We start from the raw sequence: 18,754 nt of genomic DNA, 5'->3' as shown, positions 1-18,754 counted from the left end.
ATAGATAGATAGACAGACAGATATTCAGTTCTAGATATGAACATATTCAAAATGTCATCAGACTTCAAATACATTGCCAGCCTGAAAGGATCTTTTGAATCCTTCATTTAAAGTCTTTGCTTTTCATGGGGGTAATTGAGGCGGGTAGTCACAATAAACTTGTAGGAGAAAGAAGGAAGATTTTGGAGTAAAAAATGTAGTTCAAAAGAGAGAAATCTGATATATTTTAAAGCAATGTTTATATTATGTATTTGTTAATTTTATTCTATTTCCCTGCAGGTTTAAATGTGTATTTGGCTACTTGGCTACTGATTAGAGAACACAAAATGAATAACTCAACAAACTCCTCTAACAATGGCCTGGCTCTGACCAGTCCTTATAAGACATTTGAAGTGGTTTTTATTGTCCTTGTGGCTGGGTCCCTCAGTTTGGTGACCATTATTGGGAACATCCTGGTCATGGTCTCCATTAAAGTCAACCGCCACCTCCAGACCGTCAACAATTACTTTTTGTTCAGCTTGGCCTGTGCTGACCTCATCATTGGTGTTTTCTCCATGAACTTGTACACCCTTTACACTGTGATTGGCTACTGGCCTTTGGGTCCTGTGGTGTGTGACCTTTGGCTAGCCCTGGACTACGTGGTCAGCAATGCCTCAGTAATGAATCTGCTCATCATCAGCTTTGACAGATACTTCTGTGTCACAAAACCACTCACCTATCCCGTCAAGCGGACCACAAAAATGGCAGGTATGATGATTGCAGCTGCCTGGGTTCTCTCCTTTATCCTCTGGGCTCCGGCCATTCTCTTCTGGCAGTTCATTGTAGGGGTGAGAACTGTGGAGGATGGGGAATGCTACATTCAGTTTTTTTCCAATGCTGCTGTCACCTTTGGCACTGCCATTGCAGCTTTCTATTTGCCTGTGATCATCATGACTGTGTTATACTGGCACATATCCCGAGCCAGTAAGAGCAGGATAAAGAAGGACAAAAAGGAGCCTGTGGCCAACCAAGATCCAGTTTCTCCAAGTCTGGTACAAGGAAGGATAGTGAAGCCAAACAACAACAACATGCCTGGCAGTGATGATGGCCTGGAGCACAACAAAATCCAGAACGGCAAAGCTCCCAGAGATGCTGTGACTGAAAACTGTGTCCAGGGGGAGGAAAAGGAGAGCTCCAATGATTCCACCTCAGTCAGTGCTGTCGCCTCTAATATGAGAGATGATGAAATAACCCAGGATGAAAACACAGTTTCCACTTCCCTGGGCCATTCCAAAGATGAGAACTCAAAGCAAACATGCATCAAAATTGTCACCAAGACCCAAAAAGGTGACTCATATACCCCAACTAATACCACCGTGGAGCTAGTTGGTTCTTCAGGTCAGAATGGAAATGAAAAACAGAACATTGTTGCTCGCAAGATTGTAAAGATGACCAAGCAGCCCGCAAAAAAGAAGCCTCCTCCTTCCCGGGAAAAGAAAGTGACCAGGACGATCTTGGCCATTCTGTTGGCTTTCATCATCACTTGGGCCCCATACAATGTCATGGTGCTCATTAACACCTTCTGTGCACCCTGCATCCCCAACACAGTGTGGACAATTGGTTATTGGCTCTGTTACATCAACAGCACTATCAACCCTGCCTGCTATGCACTTTGTAATGCCACCTTCAAGAAGACCTTTAAACACCTTCTCATGTGTCATTATAAGAACATAGGCGCCACAAGGTAAAACATCTTTGTAAAGAAAGAAGGTAGTCAAGGGGAGCTTGGCGAGAAGAAACAGAATAAAAGAGCTCCTAGTTTTCAAATCTCTGCCATTGCACTTTATAGTCTTATCATGGAACGTGCAATTAAGGAGCCCAGCAGTGACACTCTTATGGTGCCTATGCTCCAGTTTGAAACTTGCACCTTATAAACCCTGTCAGTTTAGGAGCAAGGAGACCATTAAGGAGACATGTTGGAACTGTGGATTTAAGAAATGATCTATGCTTTCTCATACTCTCTTGAAGAAGGGCTTCTGAATCTATAATTTTATCTCTGCACAAAAAGAATAATAACCTCACTCCTTTTTTTCATTTTTTTGTTCCCAAGTGTCCATATGAGGATGAAGTGCCACAGTTACAAACTAACCTGTAGAGTTAAACATAAAGAAAGCCATTATACAATGGCGAAGTGAACAAAGATATCAAAAAAGGATGTAGAAATGGCCTCCGGAGTGTTCAACATATATTATTCTCTTGTTATGGTTTTATGTGGAGAATTGCAACATAATAAATGCTTATCTTTTTTTACCTTTCCCTTTCCCACCATCAAAAGAGAGCAAACAAACAAAAACAAACAAAAAACTTAATTAGATTACATCATTATTTTTCTCATATGGCATTGGTCTTTATACTTCCCTGTTTTACATTGTGTAAGGGCAAAATCTGCAGGACTTTCACTAAATACAGAGACAGCCATGAAAAAGGGTATTTCACCCCTGCCCACTGTGTCTTTTGCATTCTTTGGGGGTATAAAACCCTATGAGGATTTAGTTCACTTATGATTCTTCATGTGAAATATTTTCACCAATCTGGTTTCCTACTAAACTAGCCTCTTATTTTAATAGAATAGCCTACTTAATATATAAACATGCTTGAGAAACCAAAGTCATTTTTTAAATTGAGGTTTCATCAAATTGAACAATGGTCATTCTTGTTGGAGAAAGTTTACTGAGGGCAGGTGAATTTTGAGATAAGAAAATAGAAGGTTGAAAGGGCATCCTGTTTCAACCTGATCTGCCTAACCTACGTATGACATGCTAACTTGTAACCATGAACTCCTGGCCTTTGTCAGCAGGAAGATGCTGCTTTATTCGTCTGGAATCTAAAACAGGATTAACTTATTCGCGTGGCACCAATGACTTTTAGGTCAGTCCCAAGAGAATAAGACCTTCTCTTCAATGCTTGCCAAAGGATGATATTCAACTTACAGATAAGTGAGGTTATAACCATCCTATGACCTATGGAGGGAAAAAAAACTAGAGTAATTAAAAAACATATACTGAAACCACCTTTTTTTTCCCTCAAATCGTCAGTTCTCCCTAAAATTTTTTAACTTCAAAATTCTGTCAATAGAAGTAGTAATCTTTATGGCAGAAATGTTATGGATACCTAAACAGGCCAAGTGAGCTCAGAAAAATCTGAAAGAATGTAAGTGGCTGCACTTGTGCCACTTCTCACCATTTTTTTAAATTCTAGACCATAGAAAAGTCATATCAGAAACGATTGCCCAATGGCGGCTTTATATAAATCTTGTCTATGTAAGACTTTTTATTGGTACCCCAAATAAATATACAATTATATTGACTCACACTTAGTTATTTTTACCCCTCAACTTTTTTTTCTTACTATATTTGCTATAGTCTTCCAATCAGATTTTCTAAAGATGGCCCAATCAATAGAAATCAAATTTATAAAACCCTTTTCAAATTTCACATTTTGCATTTTAGATTTATGGGCTTTATGATAACTTGACCAGTAATATCCATGTGAGTTGCATGATGAATTTGTCAGTATTAGACTTTAGCACTTCAATTAATTTTGTGTGACTTGCCTCACTGATGGCATCTCAAAAATCTTGAGAGCTGAAAAAAAAGCACAAGGCAAATAACAACAAAAAAGAACAATTAGTAAGAAGCAAATTGCCAATAATTTTTGTACATAACTTATCCTTTATAAAAATAACTTCTTGTTTCAACAACTTCAGTCATTCCTCCCCAACTAAATCTTCTATTTATAAACATACAGCATCAGTTCATGCAGATATCTTTATTCTACCTTAATGTAAACTTTTATATTTAAAATCCATATTTATTTTTATTTTGTTTCTTCAAGTCAACGTATCGCTTTAGGTGGGATGAACTCTTTGGATTCAAGGATTGAGGATTCAGGATTTGGGTCCTTTTTTGCCTTCTCTAGCAATCCAACTCATCGTGAATCAAACTGCCTCTTACTCTCCATTGCCATTACATCCTTTCCTTTCTTCCTTCTATTCTTGATCTTCACCGTATCTACCACAACCTTACTGAAAGAGAAACAATCAAAAATTAAAGAAAGGAATTGAATATAGACTGACACATCATGGAAGCTTTGTAAACCGGAATCAGAAAAATGGAAAGAATACTGAAAATAGTAGATGATTAGAAAGATATGGAGACTGCATCCAAAGGCTTGCATTAACTATTGCTGGATTTGTCTATTTCAGTGGCTCCCAACTAGGGACCATTTTTCCTCCCAGGGGACATTTAACAATGTGTGGAGACATTGTTGGTTGTCACAACTTGAGGGAGGGCTATTGGCATCTAGTGAATAGGGGCAGGGATGCTGCTAAACAGCTTACAATGCACAGGAAAGACCCCACAACTAAGAATTTTTTGGCTCAAAATGTCAGCAGTGCCAAAGTTGAGAAACCCTGGCCTATTTTAAGGGATTCGAGAGCTTGCTTTATATAAGTGGGAAAATAATCCTGTATCACTCTTAGAATATCAATGCAAATTGTTCATCTCTTTGAAAAAGGTAATGTTCACCAATCATGTATCAGACACACTGTCATCCATTGAGTCTGGTGTATTTGTAATTCACAGACTGGGAACACAGGACACATTTACATATCCAAAATCACCAGACCATGCACATAACACATTGTTTCCAACATCTTAATGTCCACTTAGATTGCCACAGTGTCCAGTCAATTGAAGTTGAAGTAGTTGGCTATTAAAATGGTTGCAGTTGATATGTTCACTTTCTATTGGAGCTGCTATTTTTCCTGTCAAAAACCTTAACAGCCTCTTTCAGAAACAATATGACGCATCTCCTTTATCTTCACTGGAAAGGTAAATATCTGTCAAGAACTTCTTCTTTCCTCATAGCAATAATGTAAATATCCCAGAGCGGTCTTATAAGAAGAGGAATTTAAGAATGTGAAAAAGCTAGTTCATTTCTTGAAAAAAGAAATGATTGCCTTTTTACCAGTTCATCATTAATTTAATGTCAGCTCCCAAGTGGTAGGACAAAGTCATCAGTATAATAAGCCACATAGGATAAGCTTTCTGGTTTGAATGTCAAAGCTGAAGGTCCCACATACTCCTGCTCTTTGTCCATGCACCACTTTTTTGACCCTAAACATCTGACATTGGGAGAGACGGGAGTTCAAAACGATGGCAACGTATACTTAGAAATGCAATCTACTTTTATTTTCTCCTACTTAGTTCACTGGTCGTTGCCTTTTCCCCAGTTTGATAGTATCCCTTTCAACAATCACAGCACTGGCGTTGCAAATAGATTAGGGAAGCACCCAAAGCTGGATGAATTGTGCAAAATGTATGTTCAGCATGTATATATAATACCATGCCTCTTAAATATGCTTCTCTTAAAAGGGTGCACGCTACAGCATGAACTGTGTGCATATTTGATGTATCTTCCTGGAATATGCTGTATGCTTAATATACATATTCTATAAATAGAGTAATAAAATGTATAATAGAAATACATATTTCTGTATGCAAATAAATATATTATACACAAAGTCTGAGTATGTAATATGGTATATGTTGCTTCAGAGTAACAAAAGTAGATTTTATACACCCAATTTTGAAAGAAAGTAGTATTTGCTTTTGAAGGAAGACATTAAAGAACAGCCAAAACCCTACCCATATTACTATTACACTGTTTCATAATCTTTGGAAACATAGCACTTATTTTAAATATCTCTTGGAGGAATATACTAACAAATCTTTGGCGTCACCCCGCGTGACAACAATGCTTTTTGCCTCTGGGTTCCTGACAGTCCTCTAGCTAGAATCTTCCTGGCTGTTTCTGTTCCAACAGCTGTGTTGATCTCACGTCTGATTGCCTGATGAGATTGCAACCGATTCATTGACATACAGCTTCGCTCTCCTCCAAATTAACTGAGTTTTGTGAAATAAAAAATAATCATACTGGGAGGAAGGGATGACCTTCAGAATGTTTTACACTTTGAAAAACAAGGAAAGATTGTACAACCACTGTATGTTACAAACCACTCTTTTCAGTTTGCAGTCAGTACAGCATCCCATACATTAAAGGCCAAAAATTTTTAGTGTAGTATGATATTGAAAGTTTCTCCAAGAAATTATAAAATATATGGTTTGTTTCTAAGTGTCCTACATTTTCTCTATAGCAATTATCATCCTTTCCTTGTTGTCCACTCAACTACCCACATTCCTCAGAACATTTTCTTTGGTCCATTAGCACAAGTCCTTATTCAGCAAACATTGTCATGATGTTAGCTGATAGTGGGCATGCAGTCCCAAGAGATGCTTGCATTTTAATAGAAAAAGCATAAACACTGAACATTTGAAAGATTCCTATTGGAATCTTTATATTAATCTAACGATAATCTTTAGATAATCTTTAGATACCAATGCATGAAATGGCAGAGACTCTTTTCAGTTAACTCTAGTTTTCTTTGAATTTTATGACGTCCTTGGAAGGCTACCCACTTCCGAAATTTTCCCTTTTATGCCACAGTCCACCCTTGTGAATTACTGTTACTTATGTAAACCAAAATCATTTCTAGAAAAAAAAAAAGAAAAAATTGCATTTTCTGTCAATTCTCATTAGTTTATTATTGTTCCAGTGAAACGTTCTCAATTCATTTTTTAGAATTTGAATTGAATACTGTATTGATGAATTGTCAAATGCTATTCCTGACTAGGTGGTTGGAAATACTGAGAGGAGAAAAACATCTTGCCATCATAATGGAAGAAGTTTCCACTTTATAATATATGTCAGTCTTTTTCATCCAAAAATGGAGGAAGCACAATGTGGTAAGTTGTGGAATATAGATAGATATTTATTAAGTAGTGACATTCTAGAATATCTATCCTTTGGCTTCTTAAACACACACACACACAGTGAGTCATGGGAAACTGTGAAGAAAAAAAAGGCACTCATCTTCTGTACTTGCATTTACCCAGCAGCTCATCTGAATCCTTAAACTATACATTTACTGAAAATGTGGATGTGTTTGAAAGTAATATTGAAGGATTTTTTTAAATGAGTATTGTTTTCAAGTTATTATTATAAGATAAGGGATGGTGTTAGTGAATATCTCATCCACTTTTTTTTTTTTCTTGGCCACACCCTGCAGCATGCAGGATCTTAGTTCCCTGACCAGGTATCAAACCCATGCCCCCTGCATTGGAAGCTTGGACCACCAGGGAAGTCTGGTGTTAGTGAATAAATTGTATCTGTGTCCAGAAAGAATTACAATGGATTGCAGAGGTGGATAATTTAAATCTGCATAATTGTTGGACTATTTGTATATAAAAATGTTATAATTCACTTTATCCTTAATTATCTTCAACAAAGTAAGTCTTACTCTCCTTACTGCCCTTGTATGTAGGGTGGGTACTTAACATTTGTGACAGTATGAGTATCTTTACTAGGGCCATATTATATTATGCCTTACGTCAGCAGTTCTCAAAAACTTGAGCCCACAATAGAATCACCTGCAAGTTGTTGGGCCCTATTAGTAGGTCTGAGGTGTGATCTGAGAATCTGTGTTTCAAATAAATTCCCAAGTGATCCTGATGTGGACCACACTTTTAGAACAACTGATTTTTTTTTAACATCTTTATTGGAGTATAATTGCTTTACAGTGGTGTGTTAGTTTCTGCTTTATAACAAAGTGAATCAGCTATACATATACATATATCCCCCTATCTCCTCCCTCTTGAGTCTCCCTCCCATCCTCCCTATCCCATCCCTCTAGGTGGTCACAAAGCACTGAGCTGATCTCCCTGTGCCATGCAGCTGCTTCCCACTAGCTATCCATTTTGCATTTGGTAGTGTATATATAAATCCATGCCACTCTTCCGCTTCGTCCCAGCTTACCCTTCCCCCTCCCTGTGTCCTCAAGTCCATTCTCTACGTCTGCATCTTTATTCCTGTCCTGCCCCTAGGTTCTTCAGAACCTTTTTTTTAGAGTCCATATATATGTGTTAGCATACGGTATTTGTTTTCTCTTTCTTACTTACTTCACTCTGTATGACAGACTATAGGTTTATCCACCTCACTACAAATAACTCAGTTTCGTTTCTTTTTATGGCTGAGTAATATTCTATTGTATATATGTACCACATCTTCTTTATCCATTCATCTGTCGATGGACATTTAGGTTGCTTCCATGTCCTGGCTACTGTAAATAGTGCTGCAATGAACATTGTGGTACTTGACTTTTTTTGAATTATGGTTTTCTCAGTGTATATGCCCAGTAGTGGGATTGCTGGGTCATATGGTAGTTCTATTTTTAGTTTTTTAAGGAACCTCCATACTGTTCTCCATAGAACAACTGATTTTTATAGTCTAATGAAAACTTTTACCAAAGCATTATGATAATTAACAAGGCATCTATTATTTATAAAAAATTTACATTTAAAACGCTATCCACAGGAAAGTTTTTCTTAGACATAAAGTCTATTGTTTACTTATAAATAGGGTCTTCATATTTTCTATCTCTTGGGAAACTTTGAGTGCCATGATCTTAACGTCAGAGTTTAAAAACAACCATATTGATACATTTACATAAAGATAATTTAGCATATTAAAATTTAAAGATAAACACAGCAGATGCTTGAATTCTATGATATCTCCAATAAAAGCTACTTTAGACATACGCTTTACATGATGTCCATCATATGTTTTTGCACAGATCATGTATGCAAACACATTCTCCTCATATGGGTATTCAGAGTAAATCATTCCATTATTTCATCATTTAGAATTAATGGTAATTAATTGGCAATTTAGAAGTAATTCTTCAACCTCTTCTTAATACACATATGCAATCACACATACTCAGGCATATAAACACACATGCACACTGATACACAGGTACACATACAAATACACACATGCATACAAACACACAAGATTCACCATGTATATCTTGACAGTGCCCAGAGGCATAACCTTTCTACTACTTCCAAAAACATGTGGAACTCTGCTAGAGAAGGTATTGAACCCTCAGGTCAGCCAAATGATATTGAAGAAAAAATTCATCTGTCTCCTCTGTGCTATGGCCAGTAAACTGCAGAATTTTCTCATAGCCTTTAGGATCATATAAGTCTTAGCTTTGTGTCTGCCACCAATACATCCCAGTCATCTGATAGCCATCTCTTCAGTGCATGCCAGTGATTACATGGGATTGTGATGAGAAAAGATGCCTGAAATACATTATAACACCTAGAAGACACATCTGCAAATACATATCATCATGATGGGTGCCACCAAACAGTCTACACTGTACAATATGATGCTTTTAATACGAATGTGACTATCTAGAGAGCTGAATACAAGAAAAAAGTGATAATTTCTCAGCACATTCCTTCCAAAAAGCCCTCTCAGACATTCTTTTTAGGTTTATATCTCTTTATACCTCTGAATGGTATAAAAACTTAGGAGTGACATTTACTTCAAATATGCAACAGATGGTCAAATAGTCAAAATGTCTGGTATCCTGAAAAACAAGACTGGAATGCAAATCTCATCTTACAGAAAAAGTAAAATTATTAACCAGATTATTTTTACTTTTCTTGGGATTCTCACTATTCTGTTTATGAATAAAGGAGTACAGAAGGTCATTTAAAGACCAGATATTAAATGGCTGAATAAAAACATGTTACTTTTTCTCAACCCTACACAGAAGCAATAATCTAAAAAATTTTTTACTTAAGCAGAAAAAAAATAACCATAAGGAATAAAATTAAGAATGAACCAGGAGCAATAAAAATAAGAAATCCCAGTGAGGGAAAAAAAATCTTACACCTAAGCTCTCTCAAAGGAATAACAATACCTATTTAATAGAAACTCTTTTCTTTTTCCAAGTTCTTTGTATTTTTTTTGTATGTGTACTTCCTTCATCTCTTTTTAATATTTTTGGTAAAGTCTCTACTAACAGTGCTTTAAAAGTAATTTTTATAAATGTTTTGAGAGGCAAAACAAAAATTACTGTTTCCCTGGAGCTCATTTTTGATTTTTGCTGTGGTTGACATTGCTAATCCAGAAAGCAAAAAAAGAATTTTTGAAAAACTGCTGATAATGACACATATGCTTTAAATATCAAAACAAAACAACATAGCAAAAATATGGACGAAGGGCAAAAGCTTAGCTGTAAATGAAATAAATGCTGTGTAGAGGATGGTTTCCATTTATAATGTTTTCTGAACAACATAGCATCGATTCCCTCTGTGGTCTTGTGGGCCCTCCCTGTTCACGAGGTGGTGGACACCGGCCCTCAGTCACCCTGTGAAGAGGTCTGGACATACTGATGTGCTGTTTTAAACCAGCTGTTTTAAGCGAGGCCCTGTGGGGACATGAGCGGGCAAGACCATCAGCTGGGAATTTGTCATGATTAAGTATTGGACCTAAATCTGGAAGACAAAGCCTGACAAGCCTTTTGTTGAAGACGGTGTGTGAGAAGCTCTGCATGATCACAAACTTGGGAGGACAAAGGAAGAACAAAATTATTGGACATTTCAGACATGATGAAAAAGGGAGCTGAAGTTTATGCTCAGTGTGCACATGTCTATGAGGAATCCAATTTTAACAAATAGTCTTCCATGGCCATGTACAGGTTAGTTTATGTACAGGCAAACTAGGATTATAAGGTTACATTAGCTTTAATGATTCCTGAAAACCTGTCATGACAAAGGAACCTGGTATCTTTCTTGTCTCCACTGTTTTGCTTTTTTATTTAAGAGTGAGAAATATAACATTCATTAGAAAGAAATACACACATGGTGTAAAGTCTTAGTCTTTTAAAAAATTTTAAAATACAGTTATTTAAATGTATGTGAATTCCAAATCCCATAGTAAGATTGTTTAATAAAGGCAATCAATGCACACACTAAAATAGCTGAAGACTGTATATTCTTAAAGAAAACATATGTTTTAGTCTATAAATTAAGTATAATTTTGATAGGGTTTTAGCCATATATATATATAGTATATACTATATATATATTGCATTGCTATAAATTACATATATTTATATAGGTCTGTATAATCATGTATATATTACACATTTTATTTATAAAAGGAAAAGAGATGGTAGTAGGAATTTAATGGAAATTGATTCACAAATACAAGGAGTGAGGCATGAAGCAATGGAAAATATTCAACATACTGAAGGAGTGTTGGCTTAAGTGTCGATGAGGCATGTGTACAAAGACATTTCAATTTCCAAATTCAGTGCTGAGGAAACAGTGGTGCCAAATCCCAGAAATACTTAGAAAATGATAACAATTACATGCTATGTCCTTGGATGTGTTTTGGCCAAGCTGTATTCTTAAATGGAGCATTATACCAGTCAGAAAACTCAACAATAAAATATTTTTCTCAAATGATTCATCATGTTTAGAATACACTTGTGAACATTTTGGAAGTCAGATTCTAGGTCCTCCTTGGTATTCTTTAAGAAAGTATACCAACTAGGGCAAATTCCTCACTTGATAAAGTGCTAATTTCAATACAAATTAGTGTGAGGTCTATCTAGCTCTACCCTCAAAAATTTTCATTTCACTTTCTCTACCACATGAAAACTGCTCCAGAGCACTTTTTCTATCCACTGCTTTCCATTTCTCAAATATCTAAAATATTGCATCATAGAGGGGCTCCAGGTGTGCTCAGGTTTCTAGAAATACTTGGTGGGCCAAGTATGTAGGGAAGCTTTCCTCTTTTTTGTGCTTTCCCCAAATGATTGACTTTGAGACATTGACCTGGAATTCCTTTCCTCTTTCTAAATAAGGAGGAGCAAGTCAAATCCCACTCAAACTACTGCAGAGTGTTGTCAAGTATATATAAGAAGTACCGCAGTGAATGGGCTTAGAGATGACTGTGTCCTTGCCAAAGAGGTGTTGCTGACTCTAGCCCCAGGAGAGGATCCATTCAGACATTTTCCTACTCAAGTTTTTGATAAACTTAGATTCTTCATTTCTCAGGGTTGGTCAGAATGTCTTCTGCCACCTATTCTCACCTCCATCTAGAAACAGGAATTCTCTATAGCCTCCCTGATGGTCATTAAGTATTAGCTTCAGCTTTCCCAGCAATGGGCAGTTCAAGTTCCTCAAATACGTACTTGGCTCTCTCTTATCTCATTATTCTCTCCAAACACAATCTCATCCATAACTCCAGCTTTTATTATCCCCTTAAATGTGATAAGACATAAATATTATCTCCATCCCGTTCGTTTCCAGTGAACACCAAACTTGCATATCCTATTGTCTATCTACTTCAGAACCCCTCTTGGATATCTCAAACTTACCTCAAACTCACCAGATCCAAACTTGCATTCACGAGTTCACCCACAGAAGTAGCCCTGTTGTGCTGTTTCTTAACCCATCATCTACTTAGTGCACAAAAATGGAAACCAAGCCATCATTCTTGATTTTCACCCAAGCATGCTTCAAATCCTCCCAATTTTACCTTGTAAATATCAAATCTATCAAATTATCCATAAGTTTCTCCCATTTCCATTAATGCTACTACATAGTGCAAGCGGCCTAACTGACCCTGCCACGTCAACTCTGACACAATCCCATGTGCCTTGTACCCTGCAGCCAGAGTGATCTGTTCAGAAGGCAAATCTGAACTCCCCTGCTTAAAACCTGTTAGCGACTTCTTTGGACAATGTCCAGATTCCTTTATCCAAGCCCTTCATGGGCTGAGCCCCTTCCTCCTCTCCATCCTGACCTTTCACCACATTCCCACATGATTTCATTGCTCTTGCCACATTGCACATGTCACAATTACCCTCATCATGCCCTCTTCTGCCACAGGACCTTTGCACATGCACTTGGTATGACTTTCTGAAAAGCTCTCCTCACCCTTCATTACCTAGTTAACTCATAATAATCCTTTAAATCTCAAATCAGGTATGACATTTTCAGGAATGTCTCCCCTGATTTTCTAACTCCATCAAATCCTTCCACAGCATTTTTCACAATTACAATATTATTTATGTTTGTAGAATATGTGAATAAATTTTTGTCTCTGCCTGTAGACTTTACAATACAAAGACCATGTTTGCATTTGTCTACTTGAGACAGTGCCTGATACATGGTCACTGTTCTCTCTGTCTCTCCACTCACTAGTTATTTGACCTTGAGAAAGGCATTTAATTTCTTCACATATAAAGATTATCCATATTTATATGTATGCAGTAATGCAATAAATTACATATATTTATATAATCAATATTTTGAGGATTAGAGGTAACTATGTAGAGTTTGAAAAGTTCCTAGCAGAGTGCCCAAAAAAGAGGAACATTCAATAAATCTATATATTTATAACACTTATTAAACTGGAAATCTGTAATAGAGACTAAATATTTGAGGACTTTTCAGACTGTACTTTGCAGAGCACTAAGCATCTCATCAACCCACAGGTGCTTTTCTAAAACAAGTGACACCTCTGGACCCTCAGGATCACTTCTTCAGAACAGAGAATTAACTTTGAAACACCCAGAATGCAATTATTATTTCCTTCTGGATATGGTCAAGTTCTTTAATTTAGTTTTTTGCTTGAATAATCATACATATCACAGTAATACAATTATTGGTATCTTACACAGATATAACTCATTTTATATGCCAGGTATTTTATTACTTAGATCTGGCCATAATCAAATGAGAAGTTATTATACCCATTTTATAGATAGGGAATTGGAGGCTCTGTGAGACCATGTAATTGCCCAAGGTCACAGCCGGTATGTGGTACAACCAGGACTCAAATCCTACAAATGGTTTATCACAAGCTGGAAGCACATAGAAGCCACTTGACCTGTTTTCCTGGGTCAAGACCTGGTTTACATCAGCTGGCATGATGTAATTAATTATGCCTCTTGTACCTCCACCCTCAAAAGTGCTGGTTTGGATAATATGTTATATGGTCATCCTTTATTTTGGTGAAGTGGAGGAACACGAGGGCAGCTGTTGGAGAATGGCTTCTGGTCCTGATGATACCATTTCCTAGCTGTACTACCTCAGGAAATCTCATTGGTTTAGTCAAAATATTACATTATTCTAAGCACTTTAAAGATTAAACAAATTACCATCAGAAATATTTCACAGAAGATTAGAACTGACGCTAGGGGTTGAAAGTTGATATCTGTGGTCTATGATGCTTTAAGCAACTGCCGAGAGCTCATGTGATTTGAGGATTTGAGATTGATCTGTGTGTGTCTGGGGTTAGAGTGGGCACACCACTAGGTAGGTGTTCCAGAGAATTCATGCTATGTAGAGTCTTACTTTGTGTACTAAGTTGAAAGATACATTTAGGAAATTAAATAGAATGCCCCTCAGAGTAAATTCATCTATCTTTTCTGCCTAAAAATATGATACAGGCAAAAATCTAAATCTCAAAAATTATCAAGAAAAGCATGAGTGTTTCAACTAAACGAACTAAAGAGGATGAAGAATGAATATAAACTTGTTTTACACTATAAACAAGGAAAAGAAAAGCAATGCACCATCTCTTATTTTAACCAAGATGTGATTTCCATATCCTAGTTGTACTTAGCAGTAAAAGATAAGCACTTTATGACCAAACTGCATATTGTGGCAGAGTAAATCTGTTTTCAGGAATCTTGTATTTCATTACAAAAAATCAAAAATGTAGATAAATTCTACAGGACAGAAAAAAGAAAAAAATATAATATTCCTACATTGGTATCCCTTTATTCCCTTCCAGGGAAGATATATGTGTGTGTATATATATATATATATATATATAAAACGCACACACACATATATATATATATTTCTGTGTTGACACCCCACTAGTGTTGTGGTGTTGTATGACAGTAGTGCAGCTCTTAGGAGTTTGAAGCTTTTGATAAAGCAGAACAGCTTTTTTTTCACCTTAAACCTTCCCAAGTTTTTTACAGTTATTGACATTTTTAGAACTTTTGATAAGATTGTCAGATACTCTGACATTAGTCTTGAAACAGAACAGTTCCTGCTAACCTCAAACAAAACAGTGAAACCATCATTAGTGAAACAAACACCCCTTCTTAAAATGTCTAGTGACTTTTTCAGTGAACTGTATTTTACCCCAAACTACTCCTTATACCTAACTCTTAGCAGTAGTCATTATTATCCCCCTTTTCAAATGAAGAATATGTGACTTATGAAGTTAAATGATTTGGCCTACACCAATGTGATCACCTGTAAATAAGGAAACAGACTGCTCTTTCACATTTAAAAGAGCACACTCAGGCAGTAGGAAATTAATAGACAATAGATCGATTTCGTATGTGCTTACAGTAGAGGATATTGTATTCCCCTTCCCTAATAAGTTCAAGTTTGTAAGGAAAGTCTTTTAAGGGGTACTCTCAGGTATGAATCAAGAATTTCAGAATTTTTTTTTACTTTATTTATTTATTTTAGCTATACATTTTTTTAACATTTTTTATTGGAGTATAATTGCTTTACAATGGTGCATTAGTTTCTGCTGTATAACAAAGTGAATCAGCTATATGTATACATATATCCCCATATCCCTTCCCTCTTGCGTCTCCCTCCCACCCTCCCTATCCCACCCCTCTAGGTGGTCACAAAGCACTGAGCTGATCTCCCCGTGCGATGCAGCTGCTTCCCACTAGCTATCTGTTTTACATTTGGTAGTGTATATATGTCAATGCTACTCTCTCAGTTCGTCCCAGCTTATCCTTCCCCCTCCTCAGGTCCTCAAGTCCAGAGAATTTCAGAATATTGTCACAAGATAAGCAAATGCTACTTGAGGTCTTGTCAGTGCAGACCAGTCCCCAAATGGTGTTGGTAGGGCCAACTATAGATTCCAATGATTAAATTTTAAAATTTATTTCAAAATAATGTACACATTAAGTGACTAATATATTTGCTTTTCAAGGTAATTCAAGAACGACCAAGATCTGTTATGTATTTTCCTAGCTAGAATCCAACTTGCTAAAATTAAAATCTCTCCTTTAAAAAATTTTTTTTAAATTTTTTTGGTGAGGAGAAGAGGATGAAAAAAATCATAGCCATCTTTAGAAATATTCGGGATAAATTCTTATGAAGCTCCTTGAGGTTTTCAAGTTAAATTATTGAATATGAAAACTGAGACTTTAGTTTTTTATTTCCCTTATTCATTCCCAAGAGTTCTAATCATATTTCTTACACCAATTGCCTCAAGAGTTGGAAATAATTTTTCAATTCAAAGTAGTTATACCTGCAAAGAAAAGTCAGACTGAAGAGACAGATTGGAGCTAAGAACTGTGGCAAACTATCCAGGGTCTTGCACTACTCTTTGTTGGATTTCCTAAACACTGTCGTCACCTTTGTACATAGTACCCTTATTAACCTTTCCTCAAAGCAGCTATTTTTAATGGACCATCTGTTACCTACTGCATCCCTAAGTGATAAACAAGGGATATTCATTACAGCAGAAGCAGAGTGAATGTCTTTAATTTCCATGGAATCCTTTAAAAAGTAATTTAAGACTCCAGTTCAAAAGGATGGATTCAAATGGATTCAAAAGATGGAATATCAGGACAGGGACTAGGAATAAGAGAACCATTTGGCATCCAATTTTTTAGAACTATGGTCTAGTTTAATGGGCTGGCCAAACAAGTCAGGAGTCAAATATTATTTATTCTTCCATCTGTTCATAAAATCAATTATTCAGCAAATATTTATTGAGTGGAAATTCTATGCCTGGCTCTGCACTAGGTGCAGTACTACACAAGGAATAGACAAATAGGTCTCTCCATGGAAATAGTGTGGCTGAAGATGAGTGAGTAGGTGGAATTCTGGGAAATGGTCTATGGAGGCACTAGTCTATGGAGACATTGGTCAGGCCATATTGAAGATTTTCATCTTTATCCCAAGCTGTTAATGGGTTATGAAGAGGGATGGCATATGGTCAAATTTGATATTTTAAAATCTCACTCTTGTAGTGGTAGAGACAGTGGGTGGTGGTGTGCACAGAGAGATCAGTGAGGGGATTTCTGCCTTAAACAAGGCAGTGTTTGAAAGTACTATTTGCTGACATCATTAATGTTCTTTCTTGTGACTGATTTTCACAGAAACATCTAAAATTTAATCATGAGCCATGGTGACTTCAATTATCTCTGGCTTGTGCCAGAAATGTTTTACCTAAAAGAAATGAAATGTTTCCTGTGAACCTTCTTTAAGGAAATATACAGACAAAGAAAATTTCAAACAAAGTTTTAGTGATTACTTATGAGACTACTTGTAAATATTCATTCACCATTATAGTATGAAATCACATAAGATTAACGTATCTCCCCTAAAACAGAAGATAAAGAATATATTAGCTCTATAAAAACAATAACAATAAATAGATGAAAGAACAAAAGAACCATCATTCAAATCGTCCTAAAGTATTTCCTGGTGATATAAAAATTATATTATCAGCTGTTTTGATTGGAATTTGAACAGGTCAATGAAAACCATTAGAAGAAACCACTGGAAAATTCATATTTTGAGAATTTGGAGTCATTGCATTATATAGGCAACAGGACTGGTTCTTACACTAACTAGGCAGGGGTATGGTTACTCTAGCTGGAGGCGGAGATGATAATCTTAATATTTTAGGGCATTTGGAAGTTATTTCCCTAAGTTTGGGGAAGTCTGTTACATTATTTAGATGCTAAATAACCCATGAGACAATCTTAAGTATTCTGACCTCCTTGTCAGGGCTAAAAAAAAAAAAAAAAAAAGGTGTCAATTTTAACATGTTACTCTCTGAATCAAACATAATAATAAGTTTGATTTATTTTTTTATCTTACTCCATTTGGTTGTAAATGCTTAAAGGTTAGAAGATAAAAACACATTATAATGCCCATTTATCTCAAGAAAAGATAAAGTTCTTTATAGACACTGTCAATTATAGAATACCCTGTGAAATTTAGTGGCTATTATTAGCTGCCCCCTTTTTCACCTTACGTATCTGACAAAGATGCTTTAGAAACTTAGGGCTTTGATATCCAAAGCAGAAATCCCAAAGAAAAAGATTTTCATATTTGTCTTGAAAAATTGAAACAAAAAAAATCTATGCTACAAAAATCCCCCTCCAACGAAGCTTTAAAATAAACTAGGGTAAAGTAGCAGGATACAAAATTAATGCACAGAAATCTCTTGCATTCCTATATACTAATGATGAAAAATCTGAAAGTGAAATTAAGAAAACACTCCCGTTTACCATTGCAACAAAAAGAATAAAATATCTAGGAATAAACCTACCTAAGGAGACAAAAGACCTGTATGCAGAAAATTATAGGACACTGATGAAAGAAATTAAAGATGATACAAACAGATGGAGAGATATACCATGTTCTTGGATTGGAAGAATCAACATTGTGAAAATGACTCTACTACCCAAAGCAATCTACAGAGTCAATGCAATCCCTATCAAACTACCACAGGCATTTTTCACAGAACTAGAACAAAAAATTTCACAATTTGTATGGAAACACAAAAGACCCCGAATGGCCAAAGCAATCTTGAGAACGAAAAATGGAGCTGGAGGAATCAGGCTCCCTGACTTCAGACTGTATTACAAAGCTACAGTAATCAAGACAGTTTGGTACTGGCACAAAAACAGAAATATAGATCAATGGAACAGGATAGAAAGCCCAGAGATAAACCCACGCACATATGGTCACCTTATCTTTGATAAAGGAGGCAAGCA

The 18,754-nt window shown here is 36.2% G+C and overlaps 1 protein-coding gene across 1 annotated transcript in view; it reads left to right on the top strand.

Moving 5' to 3' along the window:
* CHRM2 (cholinergic receptor muscarinic 2) overlaps positions 1 to 5,502 on the top strand; it is a 157,533-nt gene extending 152,031 nt beyond the window's left edge. The window contains exon 3 of the mRNA XM_036862754.1: positions 280 to 5,502. Within this exon, the coding sequence (XP_036718649.1) occupies positions 327 to 1,727 (1,401 nt within the window). The 5' untranslated portion in view covers positions 280 to 326 and the 3' untranslated portion in view covers positions 1,728 to 5,502. The remainder of the gene's footprint in view (positions 1 to 279) is intronic.
* The last annotated feature ends 13,252 nt before the right edge of the window (positions 5,503 to 18,754 follow it).

The sequence above is a fragment of the Balaenoptera musculus genome, chromosome 9, assembly GCF_009873245.2.
Source record: "Balaenoptera musculus isolate JJ_BM4_2016_0621 chromosome 9, mBalMus1.pri.v3, whole genome shotgun sequence".
Lineage (NCBI taxonomy): Eukaryota > Metazoa > Chordata > Mammalia > Artiodactyla > Balaenopteridae > Balaenoptera > Balaenoptera musculus.
The sequence above is the reverse complement of the archived record's forward strand: the minus strand, read 5'-3'. Positions and strand labels throughout refer to the sequence as shown.